Here is a 16,719-nt window from a genome sequence, read left to right on the forward strand (position 1 = left end):
TGGGAACTTCTACGCCCAAAAGATGGCGGTAGGCTTGAAAAGTTGGTCCCCGAGTTCGCCGCCGCCGTCGCCCCTGAGGCACCCTGCGCTCGCGCGGAAGGAAGGATGGCGCGCGCCCGGTTCGGGGCGGGGCAGGGGCACGAGCTGGCGCGCGCCTAAGGGGCGGGGAGCGCCGTCCAGGAGGAGCCCGATAGGACGGGGCCGTCAGACCCGGAAGTCGGGGGTGGGGTGGAGGGGGCGCGGTCTATCCCTTTGCGGACCGGGGCGGAGACTCTCCCCGTTGAGCCCTAGGGGCCGGGCCGGGCCGGGCCGGAGAGGGCGGGGCTGGGGGGTGGGCGGTGTCGGGCCGCGAGCACGGCGGCGGCGGCGGCCGAGGAGGCGGAGGCGGCAGCGGCGGGAGCGGAGGCTGTGGCGGGTCCGTGGGAGCGGGAGGGGGCATGTAGCCGCCGTGGCGGGGGCGGGGGCGCCGAGCCGCGGCCGGGGTGCCCCTGGGGGGGCCGCGCCGTTGCCAGAACCACACACATGAGACATGGAGGAGGAGGGCAAGAAAGGGAAGAAGGTAAGAACCTCGACAGAGTCCTGAGGGGACCCTAGGGAAAGGGGCTCCAAGCCAGAGGTGGGGGCCGGGGTCCCCGAGAGAAGGGGAAAAGGGCCGGGGCGAGGGAACTCCGAGGAACGGGTTTGAGGAGACCGAGGGAAGAGTCTTAGGCTACTAAGCGGAGGGTCCTGGGGGACTTCTGGGAGAGCGTCTGGGAGTCTAAAGGAGACCTGGGAGACTAAGGGGGAGGGGTGGAGGACCGAGGGGAGAGATTCTGGAGGTCTAAAAGAAGAAAGGGTCCTGGGAGACTCGGGAGGGGGTCTTGGGCATTCAAGGAAGAATCTTGAGGGACTAAGTGAAGGGGTCTTGGGAGACTAAAAGGAGGTGTCCGGAAGGTCTAAAGGAAGAAAAGGTCTTGGGGAAACCAAGGGAGGGAGGTCCTGAGGGTCTGAAGGAAGGAAGGGTCCCCTCCCCCAGCGTGGGGGGAGGAAAGGGACTGGGATAGGTCCTTCGTTGTTAGTGGGGAAAGAGGGGGAAATTTGGGTTCGGGCTTGTGGGAGACCTCCAGGGGTGGGTCGCCGTAGGAGGCGTGGGTCCACGTTGTGGGGAGGGGGAGCTGAGACGGAGCGCGCCTCGGGCATCCCGGACCGCGGCGAGCGCTCCGCCTGGGTGGTGTCGGGCTGTTTACGGAGGAGGTTCGCTCTGAGAGGACGGCCGAGATGAGCGAATCCCTTCGGCGGAGTAAGAAGTAGGCGCTCCGAAAAGCTGGGGCTGATGGAGAAAAGCCTGTGTGGGTGCGGGTTCTCAGCGTGGCCCGAGAGAGGAAAAGGCCGGGAACTTGACCGCGCGTACCCGGAGGGAAGGGAAACTCGCCGGCTCGGAGGGCGTCCGGAGGCCTCCAAGTTCTGTGACTTAGTTAAAAAGCATTTCCTCGAAATACAGCAAATGCCTTACTCCGAGGCCCGCCGCTGTCTTTTACAGAGCCTTGAAACTAACCCCAAAGGCTGGTCCTATTTATTTCCCAGTGTGACCCAGGAAGGCGGAGGAAGTGGCGGTCCTAGGGGTAGCCGATTGTGAGGGGAAAGGGAACGAGTGGTGGGATTTAGAAAGTTCTTGTGAGTTTGTGGTTCAGCCAAATGGGTAAAAGGTTAGCAGTGTTTCAGACGTTATTCTTCTGACCTTAGTTTGGGATTCAGGCCAGAGCAAAGGATTTGCACTTTCTTCTATGTGACCTAATAACTCGTTAAATGTAGTTTGATTGGAATTTGTAAGATTCTTTGGCAGTTGAATTGGGAATACAGCTAATGATCCTAAGGCTCACCAGGGTCCTAATTGTTGTAGTTTTAAAAGTTGACTTTAATCACAGGCTTGAATCAAAAGATAAAATAGCTCACTTTGTTCCTAAGAATAAAGGACCACCATCTATAGTAGCTTTTGACTGTAAATGAAAGATAGATGTTAATAAAATGCATGTGTATTTTAATAAACAACGATCTGAATTGTCTGCCTGCAGTTTTCATATTTGTCTATACATATCGATGAAGCCACACAGGTTTAAACATCAAGTTATCTCCCACATCCTTAGTTTCATTACTTAGTGCACATCTTACTGTAGAGTTTGTCTTTTGTCTTTTTAATTAATTTTTGCCTCTGGTAGAGGGTGGCCCACATAAGATAGGTCTCACTTGAATCTGTGTCCAATATTGAGTGCTAGGTATAATGTTCCTGATTTTTTTTTTTTTTTTTACTTTTGAAGCTAAGAAAATATTGTAAATTACATTGAATTTTTTTTTTAATTTGTCAGACAAATGCCCCCCAAAACCTTTCAAGTCACAGGTTTTCAACTCTAGAAGTAATTGAAAAAACCACAAAGGAGAGATGGCTGCCTAATAATGGCAGATCAACATGAAGTGAAAGAGAATCAGTTCTAGGTTTTTTGTTTTTTTTTTGGATTGTTGCAGTGAACACCTGTCACATAAGGGTTGTTAAAATTAACTTACAAGGGCAATGCTTTACCTACAGTAGCCATCATATAGAAAGGTGGCAGCAAAGAGTGCTAGGAACATTGCTGAGGGTAGTATGGTATTTTTCTTTAATATATTTGGTGTGCTGGTCTGCAAATGGGTCAAGGTTAGAATGTGGGGAAAATCTAAATGACAGCTAATGATAACAGCTAGCATTTAGATAATGTAAGATTTTCAAAGCACCTAATAAATATCCTCACAAGGGTTGCGGTTATAATTATTATTCCCATTTTGCAGATAAGAAAACTGTGGCCTTTATCATTGAGTGCATCCTTTAATCTAGCAGGATCTCTACTGAGATCATAAAGGAAAGGAACCCACATGTGTAATAATGTTTGTATAAGCACTTTCTGTAGTGGCAAGAAACTAGAAACTGAGTGGATGCCCATCAACTGGAGAATGGCTGAATAAGTTATGGTAAATGAATGATATGGAATATTATTGTTCTGTAAGAAATGACCAACATGATTTCAGAGAGGCCTGGGGAGACTTACACTGATGCTAAGTGAAATGAACAGAACCAGGAGATCATTATACATAGCAACAAGAAGATTATACGATGATCAACTCTTAATGGATGCATGTGGCTGTTTTCAACAATGAGGTGATTCAGGCCAATTACAAAAGATTTGAAATGGAGAGAGCCTTCTGTACCCCGAGAGAGAATGTGGGGACTCGATGTGAATCCCAACATAGTATTTTCACTTTTTTTTTTCTTTTTGATCTGATTTTCTTGTGCAGCATGACAATTGTAGAAATATATAGAAGAATTGCACATGTTTAACATATTGGATTACTTGTTGTCTAGGAGAGACGTGGGTCTTCTGACCAAGTGTTCACTCGTGAACCAACCAGTCAGGGCATTATGTGAGTGGGTATAATAAAGGCTTTTAAGATTACACGTGGCTGTTCTAACCCTAAATGCGCGCACTACTGGTTATTAAACTATAGATTCAAGAGATTGTGGCCAGAGACTTTTGAAGGCCTCAGAGGAGGCGAGCCGGTAGAGTTGACACTGCAAAGGACAGTGATCAAAGGTATTCTGTTGGGTCTAGGACAGACTAGTAATTGTTACTGCCAGGAGAACACGTTACAAATGGGAGAAGGGAGGGAGAAAAATTTGGAATGAAACATTTTGCAAGAATGAATGTTGCATATGTTTTGAAAATAAAAAGCTATTATTTAAAGAAAAGAAAACTGGCCAAAAGTAAATGACTTGCCCAAGATCACTTAGTAAGTATCTGAGGCTGCATTTGAATTTTGATCTTCCTGGTATCATGTCCATCACTATATCCATTCTGCTACCATTTGTCTCAAGCTGTACTACAATTGGCTTAGACCTCTGAGTAGTTACTTACATAGTAAAACATTTCTCTTTAAGAAGCAAACCAGAATATGTGATAAATGAGTGAAAAGTTGGCATAGTTTGTCTTATACTCTAGACTTCATATGTTTCAGAGGCAGAGTAAGTAGGATCTTATAGTCTAGATTAGGAGGGAGAAGATATTCAAGAATGAAAAATAGTTGCAAAGAGAAATAATTCTCTTGAGGAAGAAAATTGGGAGTTCTCTGAAGAGACCAATGTGTATTTACAGAACTTTACCAACTCTTTTAGATTTTCAGAAGATAATATGCACAATATACAAGCAAGGACAGATACTAGGGTGCATATTAAGGTTCCTATTAGAATAACATTGCTAAAGCTCCTAAGGACTTGAGGCTAACAAAGTACTTAAGACAACTACGGTCTTTTAAAGTATACTGGAGAAAAGAAAAATAAATAAGGAAAGATAAATCGGACCACTTTTCAAGGTGCATAAGATGAAGATAACTGACAACAGAGGTGGCATTCGTGCTCCCATTTTTCTTTGCTACAGAAAATGACCTTTTAGGAGGGAAAGGACAGAATATTGGGTTGAATTTCAGAAGATGAAATTTAATAGGGACAAATGTAAAGTCTTATGCTTGGGTTCAAAAAATAAAGTAAATCCAATTATTTTTTTCAAAAAATTGTGAGATGGTCATTCAAAAGGCTAAAATAATCTCTGGTCTCAAGAAGAGGGAATCGGATATAGTCTAGGAATGAGGAGGAAATAGTTCTGCTGTTCTCTACCTTGATCAGACCATGTCTACAATACTGTGTTTCACAATTCTGTGTACCACATTTAGGAAGTATTTTGGTAAGTTGAAAATCTGAAGAGAATGGGTGGAATGGTGAAGGGATTCAAGTTCATTTTATGAGGATTGGTTGAATCAATTAAGCATTTAATAAGCTCTTGCTTTGGGCCGGGAATTATGCTAAGTGCTATAAATAAAAACAGGGAGAAAAAAATGAAATCTTTATATAAGGAAATACATCTTTTTTTTTTTTTTTTTTTTTAATTATATATATATATATATATATTTTATAATATTATCCCTTGTATTCATTTTTCCAAATTACCCCCCCTCCCTCTATTCCCTCCCCCCGACGACAGGCAATACCATACATTTTACATGTGTTACAATATAGTCTAGGTATAATACATGTGTGCGAATATCATTTTCTTGTTGCACAATAAACATTAGAATCCGAAGGTACATGCAACCTGGGCAGACAGATATTAGTGCTAACAATTTTCATTCCCCTCCCAGTGTTTCTTCTCTGGGTGTAGCTACCTCTGTCCATCACTGATCAACTGGAAGTGAGTTGGATCTTCTTTATGTTGAAGATTTCCACTTCCATCAGAATACATCCTCATACAGTATTGTTGTTGAAGTGTACAGTGATCTTCTGGTTCTGCTCATTTCACTCAGCATCAGTTGATTTAAGTCTCTCCAGGCCTCTCTATATTCCTCCTGCTGGTCATTTCTTACCGAGCAATAATATTCCATAACCTTCATATACCACAATTTACCCAACCATTCTCCAACTGATGGACATCCATTCATCTTCCAGTTTCTAGCTACAACAAAAAGAGCTGCCACAAACATTTTGGCACATATATGTCTCTTTCCGCTCTTTAGTATTTCTTTGGGATATAAGCCCAGTAGTAGCGCTGCTGGGGTCAAAGGGTATGCACAGTTTGATAACTTTTTGGGCATAATTCCAGATTGCTCTCCAGAATGGCTGGATTCTTTCACAACTCCACCAGCAATGTATTAGTGTCCCAATTTCCCCACATCCCCTCCAACATTTGTCATTATTTGTTCCTGTCATCTTAGCCAATCTGACAGGTGTGTAGTGGTATCTCAGAGTGGTCTTAATTTGCAGGAAATACATCTTTTAAAATTTTTAAACAATTTATTATTTTCCCAAGTACATGTAAAGGTGGTTTTCAACATTCATTTTTGTATGATTTTGAGTTCCTTTTTTTTTTTCTTACCTCCTTTACCTCTCCCCCCTCCTCAAGACAGCAAGCAATCTGATATGTGTACATTCATTTTAGCATATTTCCATATGAGTCATTTTGGGAAATAACAATCAGAAGAAAAGAGAAAAAAACACAAGAAAGAAAAAAAAAACAAGAAGAAAAAGAAAATATTATCCTGTGATCAGCATTCAGTCTCCATAGTTCTCTCTGTGGATGAGAATGGCATTTTTCATCCAAAGTTTATTGGATATACCTTGGATCACTGAATTGCTGAGAAGTGTTAAGTCTGTCATGGTCGATTATTACACAATCTTGCTGTATACAATATTTTCCTGGTTCTTCTAATTTTTCAGATAGCATCAGTTCATGTAAATACAGACTTCTTAACCATTAGACTTCATTAACCACAAGTAGAATGGGCTACCCTTATATAATTAGTTGATCACTTACTCTTTGCTGGAAATCTTCAAGCTAATAACTAATATTTATATAGCACTTACTAAGTGTCAGTATTGTGCTAGCTTTACAGTTATTATTTCATTTTATATAACAACCCTGGGTGGCAGGTGATATTATTATCCCCATTTTACAGATGAGGAAACTGAGACAAACAGGGTTAGGTGGCTTGCTCAGGGTCATACAAGCTTGTAAGTGTCTGAGACCAGATTTTAGCTCTGGTCTTCCTAACTTCAAGTATGGTACTCTTATCCAATGCACTATTTTGTTTCCCCATATAAAAAGATAATTATTGGAACTATTGAAATATAACTACTTCAACCCTGAAATTTTGAGATTTGTTATTGAGAAATAAGGGGACATATAATAAGATGTTCTGGAGATTTGAAATTAAATAGTTAAACTTTGAATAATTGTGTTTTGAAGGCAATGATTAGACAAGGTTGAAATACTGATACCATGACTATTTTTCATGTAGTCAGAGAAAAGATTCAGTGATCTCTCCTGAATGGTATTAGAATTTATTTTCACATACTAGCAAGTTTCCTTGTCTTATTTTTTATGTAGGCCAGATCATTTTGGGCCAGTGATGCTTATCAGAGCCATGACACAGACCATTATACATTATTAATTCAATATAGTATACTAAGCTTATGTTAGCAAAAGTTTTGCCTTACAAGTGTTAGTCAACCTGAAATCATCCCAGACTTGAAATTTGATGCTTATAATTTTCTCATAACTTGGTGGAATACTAGATGTATTTAAAGCCAACATATGGAATCACAGTTAAACAATAAAGTATTTTTTAAATTAAATTTTATTTATGTAGTATGAAAGCTTTTCAAGACTTTAAATTGCTAATTACTGTAACAAAAAATAAATACATATATATATAAATATAAATTTTTAAAACTTTCTACTTTTGTGGATTGTTGCCATAAGCTTCACATGTACATGCTGCAATATTTCTATCTTGCCACCTCTTTGCCTTTATTTACTTTTCATTAAAGCTTTCTATTTTCAAAACATATGCAGGGATAATTTTCAACACTGATCCCTGCAAAACCTTGTTCCAAATTTTTCCCTCCTTTCCCCCATCACCTCCCCTAGATGGCAAGTAATCCAATACATGTTAAACATGTTAAAATATATGTTAAATCCAATATATGTATATATAGATAGACAGATAGATATATTTTATACACTTATCTTGCTGTGCAAGAAAAAGATCAAAAAGGAAAAAAAATGAAAGAAAACAAAATACAAGCAAACAACAACAAAAAGAGTGAAAATGTTATGTTATAAACCACACTCAGTTCCCAGAGTCCTTTCAGCAGGTGTAGATGGCTCTCTCTCTTCATCACAAGATCACTGAAACTGGTCTGAGTCACCTCATTGTTGGAAAGAGCCCTCTCCATCAGAATTGATCATGGTATAAAATCTTGTTTACCTGTAAAATGATCTCCTGGTTCTGCTCATTTCACTTAGCATCAGTTCGTGTAAGTTTCTCCAGGCCTCTCTAAAATCATCCAAGCAATTATATATTTTTAAAAATGTAAATAAAAGGGGGCAGCTAGGTGGCACAGTGGATAGAGCACTGGTCCTGAAGTCAAGAGGAGCTGAGTTCAAATTTAGCCTCAGAGACTTAATACTTCCTAGCTGTGTGACTCTGGGAAAGTCACTTAAACCCCAATTGCCTCAGCAAAAAAACAGAACAACAACAAAAAAACCCAACTTTTAAAAATGGAATTGATCTTTAGGAGAAGGAGAAGGATACAGGAAGAAATTTAGTAAATATAAAAACAAGACAAATTATTTTTTTCAAAAATAGCTTCTAGCTTCTGATCTCTGGTATTATGTTTACGGAGGTTCTTAAACTTTGTTTATATCACAGATTCCTTTGGCAATTTGGTGAATTGACTCCTCCATTCCAAATAAATGTTTTTATATGTATAAAGTAACAATAGTAACTGATTTGAATATTGTGGAGTAGGAACCCACTGGCTATACTTTGCTTGCTTGTTTTCAGCTAAAACTAGAAATCCAAGTACAAATTGGAGGTCAGATGTCTTTTGGGTGTTTCTTTTCATGCCCAATAAGATGTCTCTTGAGCAAAATGGCTGACAGTTTACTTGCTTAGAAGATAGTGTCATAGTATAAGCTCTCCCATGACTTAAATTATTTTCCTTTTTTTTTTTTTTTTTTTTTTTTTTTGCCTTATTTTATTTTTTAAAGACCTAGTTACTTTGTTTGTGAAATTATAGCCATCTAAGTAAAGTCAGACATATTCCTTGCATTCAGCAAGCATTTATTTATTCAATGTCTGCTCTGCACCAGGCACTGTTCAAAGAAAAAAAAGGAGAAACAAACACAAAACAGTCCCTAACCTCAAGGAATTCACATTCTAGTGAAGGAGACGTGCAATAGCCAGGTATATATAGTGTAAATGGAAGGTAATATCAGAGAGAAGGGGGTAAAGGAGACTTGGGAAGGCTTTTTTGCAGGGGGTTGGGGCAGAATCTGATTTGTCTTGAAAGCCAGGGGAGCCAGGAAACAGATGAGGGGTTATAGCTAGGGAAGAAGAATTAGGGAACTGTCTCCTACTTAAGGAATAGTAAGAGACTAATGTTTTTAAGCTCTAAGAGTAGATGGAGATGAATTAATAGAGAAGAAGAAAACTGGAAAAATAGCAAAAGGCCAGGTTGTGAAGAATTTTAAACGCCAAATAGTATTTTCTATTTGATCTTGGAGGTTTAGTATTTTTTGAATGGGGGATAACTTGTATAAATCATCTCATCATTGATACTGGGAGACCCATTGAAAGACTGGTGTGAGGTGATTGAGATCTCACAGATTTCTTCGATTTGAAATAAAGGGAAGGATTCATAAGCTCTTGTGAAGGGAACAATGGCCAGATTTGGCAAATGTGGCATGAGATTGAGAGAGTTGAAGGTGGCATTAAAATGGTAATGGTAATGCCCTTAACAGTAGTAAGGGAATTAAAAAACAGGAGATTTTTAGGGAGAAAGAATGAGTTCTGAATTTTGGATGATCTTAGGTATATGGTTAAAGCAAGACTAGAACTTTTTTTTTAGGATAGGATAAAGACATGGAGATAAGGGAAAATATTTTAGTGTATAAGAAATAACAGGTAAGATGAACACTGAACGATAGGAAGAAGCCAGGTTGTCAAGAATAAATGCCAATTAAAGGAGTTTAAATTTGATCCTAGAAATAAACTAGTTTATTGGGTAAGTAATGACATGGTCAGATCCACAAGTTTAGAAAATCATTTTGGCAGTTATGTGGAGATCAGATTTGTCACTGATTGTAGAGTGACATTGGCAAATTGCTTAATCTTTTTGGACTTCTTGTTTTCTCATATTTAAATTGAGGACTTTAAAAGCCCATTCAGCTCTGAAAATTGATAATTTTGTGAGTTGAGGAGGCTCTACAGCCATCCTTGTGATGGTCATTTATTGTTGGCTCAAGACTTAGGATCAAAACCAAAGGTGATAAGATGTTCTTTTTGAACTTTAATATTTCTCATTCATCTAAAAAGATGTCAAATTAGAGAATTGGGAATTGTAGGTATTTTTTTAAATTGAAATTTATGGTTTTGGGTACTGGGCTCTAACAAGGTAGTGAACTGGGTAGGGAATGGAGAGTAGATATTCCTCTTTTGAATGATAATGTAACTGCAGATTTTTAGAAAGGGTCTGTGCCCTTGGCATATTGCTTTTTTGTTGTTGATTTTGCTGGTTTTGTTCTTCCCTTGGTCCCTTTCTTGAATAGCTGTCACTAAGACTGCAGAAAAACATTTGTTCTTCAAATAGCAAGGTTGAATTTGTCGATCTTGCGTTGGACACTTTTCCCCTTGCTGGGAAGCATTTAAGTAGGGAATAAAAGGGGAAGATTCTTTCATTAATTATATGAACCAGAGCCAAAATGCAGGGCTTTTTTTTTTTTTTTTTTCCTAAATGAAACTGACTTTTATTAGTTCATTGTTATGGTAAGAATTAAATTATTTATTTGATAATGAGCAATAAATGAATGAATTTAAAATCTCTTTCCATTTGAATTATAGTAAGAATTTTGGAGTTTAAGATGGAGGCAAGGAGTCATTTGCACATGGAGGCAAAAGAGATTTAAGAAGGATGAGTCTTCCTGTATTGTCACTACCGTTGAAAAAAAATACAAGAAAAAATTTCACAATTTGTCCTAGGTTCCTTTTTGCTGATGAATAAAATATCCATTGTACAATATTTTTGGAGGAATAATTGAATAACTTATAGTCAATTTACTGATGCTTACCCATGACATTGTTTTATCTTCCATGTCAGCATCTTCTCATTGATATCATGCTTCCTGTGTGTTCTGGTAGGTATGTTCAGGGACACATCTGCTGCTATATATTCATAATGTATCCCCCTAGCCAAAGAACTGGAGATCTGTGTTGCAGTTCTTATTCTGTTACGATATAATTATATAATCCAGGAAGAATCACTTTACTTTGCTAGGCCCTAATTTGCTAAGTAGGAATTGAGTTAAGTAGTTAGTGGAATCTATCGTAGCTTTCAAATGAGAGATTCTAGAAAAAGTTTTGGGACTTTAGAATTGTTGTATTCTTTTAGATTTTAAAAATGTGTTTAAACTTTTGATGCAATATAAACTGAGCAAGTTGATTTCAGAAAAGTCTGGAAAGGCATGAACTGATGCTGAGTGAAATGAACTGAGCCAGGAGTATATTGTACACAGTAACAGTGAGATTACATAATGATCAACTATGATAGATTTGGGCTTTCTCAGCAATGCAGTATCTGAAGCTTTTCCAATAGATGTGGGTTGCAAAATGCCATCCGCATCCAGAGAGAAAACTATGAAGACTGAATGTGGTTCAAAACATAATATTTTCACCTTTTTGTCTATTTGTTCTTTTCTTTCTCATGGTTTTTTTCTTCCCCTTTTGGCATGATTTTTCTTTCATAACAAAGTATGGAAATAGGTTTAAAAGATTGCACATCTTTAACTTATATCAGATAACTTATAACTTGCTATCTTGGAGTGGGGAGATGGAAGGAGAAAAAAAATTGGAACATATCGTAAAAAATGAATGTTGAAAATTATCTTTACATATATTTGGAAAAATAAAACACTTGAGGAAAAAACATAAAAAAGAAATATTTCTTGTTAATAAAAGAGATAAATTTAAAAACCAGACCCTCTGATCTCCTCCCCTCCACCACCCCACTTCTCATGGAAGGACAATATAGCTAGCTAGCATTTAATCACACACTTCCTTATGGAGATTGAATACAAAGGTGTCCTAAGTGACTATGATAGAATTTTATTAAAATTTTTGGATAAATAAGTTAGTTTAGACAAGTATAGATAAATTGCTTAATACTTAGGGAACAATATTCATTTCACTTAAAAGAATACTAAATACCTACCTTGCATAATCATAAATGTTAAGTTTAAAAGACAAAAAACAGGAGTATCTGCCTTCAAGCTTCTATTTTACTGGAGAAGCTTATCAAGAAAAGTTTTAAAAAGATTTCTTTGAGTTGCTTACATAAGAATTTCATTTTTTTTAGAGCTGCTAATTCGACCATTTAAACCCTTTTAAAATTATTTCTTGTAATATGGAAATAGTTCATAATCGTTCAATAATTCAGCATCTACTGAAGTTATCTGGCACAAAGTAATAAAAATTTATCAATTAATTGATTAACCAAATAAAACCCTTAACCTATGATGAGAGTACCCAAAAAAATGTTTCTGTAGGGTTGCCTTGGAAGATCTGGAATTGAATAGATTTCAAGCTCTAAGAAAGAAAAATTATGAAAAAAAAATGTTTTAGAATTGGAAAGAAACTTAGAGATTGTCTGATCCAAGCTCATGTATTACAGATGAGGAAGTTGAGAACTAGAGAAGATAAATGACTTGTCTGAATTTATGTAGGTAGCAAGTATCAGAACTAGAGGGAAAGCCAGTGATTTTGGACTCCAAATTTATTGCTCTCCTCATACCATTTTGGCTCAACATATGAGGAAAAAACTCAGCTGTCCTTGGAGGTAGTAAGCATCATATCACAGAAAGTATTCGTGATCCCCCTGTTACAGAGGCTGGGATAAGGGATTAGATGAACTAATTCCAATTTCTGTTACACATGAATGTTTGTTAAGTGTTTTCCTTTGTAGTAAGTTGGACAGGTTTTTATTTCACAGAGAGGAAAATTAATTGTTTGGAGGTGTGAAGTAAAGTGGCTTGCCCATAGAATGTAAGAGCTAGAACTCAGACTTTCTTCTCTTGACTCCAAGATAAAAGCTCCTCTTAACCTGTTTGATTCTTGTCCATGTTTTTCTGTTATCTTCTCCCTTGCCCTTTCCACCTTTCCTTCTGTCCTGAACCTCCAGCCAGTGACCTGGAGACTTTTCTGTGAACTTTTGACATTTTGAGAGCCCCAGTGAAGTGCTGAGTCCATCTCTCTTATCCCTCAATCATCACAGGAGCAGCTTTCCTAATGTTGATTCTTGAGCATAGGTTAACTTTGGAAAAATTCTGTAATTCGTTCTCATCATAAGTCTTTTTGTGTTGCCTTTTTGGTCACCCACTATTTTAATTCTCCAGTGATGGTGTTCCAACATCCACCTCAGGCAAAGTATTTTGTGAAGAATATTGGATTTAAAATATGAGTCTTCAGTTTAGGTCCTGGAGAACATATGGTGAAATATTTCCCTATTCTCAGTAGAGCTGAGGAATTCCAGGTGCAAACTTTTATTTCCTATCAAATATCATTTTATAGCTTGGTCTTACATAATTTTTTTCTTTGTTATAACAGTGTTCAATCCAGGGATGGTGGGTGGGGATACTATAATTGTACAATTTTTTAAAAAAACAAAAAAGACATCAATAAAATTTTCTGAGAAAGTAGTCTTTTTTCTAGGGAGCACTTTGAATTTGTTAAAAGTATCGAAAAATTTCCCAAATGTGATCTATCCTTTTTTCTTCTTTTTAATTCTTGTTGCTACTCATTATCAATTTGCATTGCTTTTATCATTGTATGCCCTAACTCAATGAATTAAACATCTCATTGCTTGCCAGATGTTGTATAGTAGATGGTTTTTATCTTTTCACTTTTTCTTTTATGAAATGTTAGGCCATTCTCATTAATTAATGATCATGAGATTAACTGAAGGAACTCCTGTAAGTAAATGTTTGGAATTGATTCTGTGGTCCTAATTATTATTTGTTGCTAATATCTGAGGACTTCAACTACAGGAAATTCCTATTCTTTTTGGACCCTGTGTAATACACCTTTCATGTCTTTATGCTTTGATGTTAATGATGTCACCAAATAGTTATTTCTGTGGTTGAATTCATCATGGAATATTGTATGACCGTAACATATGTATGAGACTGCTTGTTGGAGGAGAATTTTGAAAAGTGCATCTGTTCTATCAAGTCAGATTTTTTTTGCAACCAACAAACACATGTCTGAAATTTAAGTCACTAAAGATATCTTCAGAAGAATGTTATTTGTGTAAGTCTACCTGTTACCTTTTCATTTTCCTCAATTATTCCCTGGGTAAGTTTGTGTATTTTCAAAGATGAAAAAGTAGGTATATGAGCTTATAGTTATTGATGTTTTTAGTTGCCTTTTGAGTATTTTCATGTGTTTTTCCATTATTTGTGTTATCTTTTCTAGCCTAAAGTCATATAGAGATTCTTTAATATAGTACTTTAAAGATTGTCAACATTTTGTATACAGATGATATGTATGTATACAAATGAATTTTGTTTAGCCTTTTAAAAAAATGTCTAAAGAAGATATATGCAGCTCTGAAGAGGACTATTATTTTGACACAGTTGTCTAATTTGAATAAACACAATGAAGTTTTTCAGTGCCTATGGTGTTTGAGATACTATAAGCTTGTGGCAGTGGGTGCTATTCATGCTCATCATCCTCACAAATCTCACAAATTAGTTAAGAAAGTAGGACACATGGAGAAAAGCAAATAATATTACAAAATATTCTTTAGTAAGTAGTGATTAATAATAACAGTAATAATGGCTTTTATGCAGTTCTTTAAAGTACTTGGCAAATATCTCATTTGATCTTCACAATTGCATGAGGAAGGTATTTTATTGTCCCTCTTTCACAAATGAGGGAAACTGAGGCTCACAGAGATTAAGAGACTTGCTCTGGGTCATCTGTCTAAATAAACATCTGAGGTGGGATTGAGACAGATCTGTTAGCCTCTCAGACTCCAAATATTGTATCACAAGGGATGGTATAGGACTTCAGAGGAAAGAGTGACCAATGATGACTTAGGCAGTTTAAATACCAAATGAGTAATCTTAAATCGAAGAAAAGAAGATCAAAGAAGGGATTGGATTGGAAGGGAAGGCAGTAGATGACAGAAGGATAGAGCTCTTCAACATTTCCTTGCCAAAGAGAATACTCTGGAATGGCAAGGACAAAGTAAACATGGACTTGGTGGGGATAGGGATTGAGAGGCAGCTGGCACACTAGATAAAAGTTGGCCACTGGAGTTGGAAGTTTGGAATTCAAAAAACTAACCTGATGTTCTGGCTAATGATTCTTGGTAAGTCACCTAGCTTATTAGTACCCCAAACAATTAAATTGCAGTGTGGCTGCTGATGTTAAGAGAGGTTTCCACAAACCAATGAAATCATATCAAAGAAAAAAAAAAAAGGAAAGAATTAAAATTTGAGATAAGAGAATACCTCGCTACTTTTTGAGTTCTCTTCCCCAAGCTCAGAGTCTTAACAGAATACATAAGCAGTGGTAAGCAGACTAAGCCACCCTGGTCATCTTAGTTCTGGAATAGGAGAGATATGGGACAGACTTGGAGAAGGGTAGATATTTTTAATTTTTTTAAAAAAGAAAAAGTAACTTTAAGCCAGAGATTTATTTATATTATTATTATTATAACTTTTTATTGACAGAACATATGCATGGGTAATTTTTTTGTTTTGTTTGTTTTTAAAGTTTATTATTTTTATTTTTCCAATTAATAATTGTCATTTGTCTGTTCCCCCTCTTCTTTTGAATATTCCCTCCTGCTCCAAGAAAAAAAAGCACAAATATTTCTCCTCAGTGCCTTGAAGGGCATACTCTTCCCTATTCTATTTATATTTCTTTTCTTTTTTTTTTTAAGTATTTTAATAGTTTTTATTTACCAGATATATGCATGGGTAATTTTACAACATTGACAATTGCCAAACCTTTTGTTCTAATTTTTCCCCTCTTTCCCCCCCCCCATGGCAGTTTGACCGATACATGTTAAATATGTTGAGTATAAATTAAATACAATATATGTATACATTTGCATACAGTTGTTTTGCTGTACAAAAAGAATTGGACTTTGAAATAGTGTACAATTAGCCTGTAAAGGACATCCAAAATGCAGGCGGACAAAATTAGAGGGATAGAGAATTCTATGTAGTAGTTCATAGTCATCTCCCAGAGTTCTTTTGCTGGGTGTAGCTGGTTCAGTTCATTACTGCTCTATTGGAACTGATTTGGTTCATCTCATTGTTGAAAATGGCCACATCCATCAGAATTGATCATCATATAGTATTGTAGTTGAAGTATACAACGACTTCCTGGTCCTGCTCGTTTCACTCAGCATCAGTTCAGTATGGGTAATTTTCTGTTCCTACTTTTCCCTTCCCTCCCTCCACCCCCTCCCCTAGATGGCAGGTAGTCTTATACATGTTAAATATGTTACAGTACAGGGGTTCTCAAACTGCTGCCCTCGGCCAGATGTGGCCTGCTGAGGACGTTGATGCGGCTGCCGGGTTATGGCAAATGGGCTGAGGGGTGAAGACAGTGTGAGCTTTTGTTTTTACTATAGTCGGGAGGACAGTGAACTGACCTCCTATTTAAAAAGTTTGAGGACTACTGTATATATTATATCTTAGATACAATATATGTGTGTAGAACCAAACTGGTGCACAGGAAGAATTGGATTCAGAAGGTAAAAATAACCGGAGGGTTATATATGCTATTTAAAACAAGAATGCAAACAGTTCACACTCATTTCCCAGTGTTCCTTTTCTGGGTGTAGCTAATTCTGTCCATCATTGATCAATGGAACAGAATTAGATCTTTTCTTTGTGGAAGATATCCACTTCCATCAGAATACATCCTCATACAGTATTGTTGAAGTGAATAATGATCTCCTAGTTCTGCTCATTTTACTCAGCATTAGTTCATGTAAGTCTTTCCAAGCCTCTCTGTTTTCATCTTGCTGGTCATTTCTTACAGAACAATAATATTCCATAACATTCATATGCCACAATTTACCCAACCATT

General features: G+C 37.6%; 1 protein-coding gene across 2 annotated transcripts in view; it reads left to right on the forward strand.

Annotated features, from left to right (window-relative positions):
* Nucleotides 1-406: 406 nt before the first annotated feature.
* The window catches only part of CCM2 (CCM2 scaffold protein), a 121,384-nt gene continuing 105,071 nt past the window's right edge, over nucleotides 407-16,719 (forward strand). The window contains exon 1 of one of the 2 annotated variants that reach the window (XM_074283538.1): nucleotides 407-559. In XM_074283538.1, the coding sequence (XP_074139639.1) occupies nucleotides 530-559 (30 nt within the window). In that variant the 5' untranslated portion in view covers nucleotides 407-529. The remainder of the gene's footprint in view (nucleotides 560-16,719) is intronic. The other variant, XM_074283541.1, reaches the window with a different exon arrangement.

Source organism: Sminthopsis crassicaudata, chromosome 1 (assembly GCF_048593235.1).
Source record: "Sminthopsis crassicaudata isolate SCR6 chromosome 1, ASM4859323v1, whole genome shotgun sequence".
In the NCBI taxonomy this organism is placed as follows: Eukaryota; Metazoa; Chordata; class Mammalia; order Dasyuromorphia; family Dasyuridae; genus Sminthopsis; species Sminthopsis crassicaudata.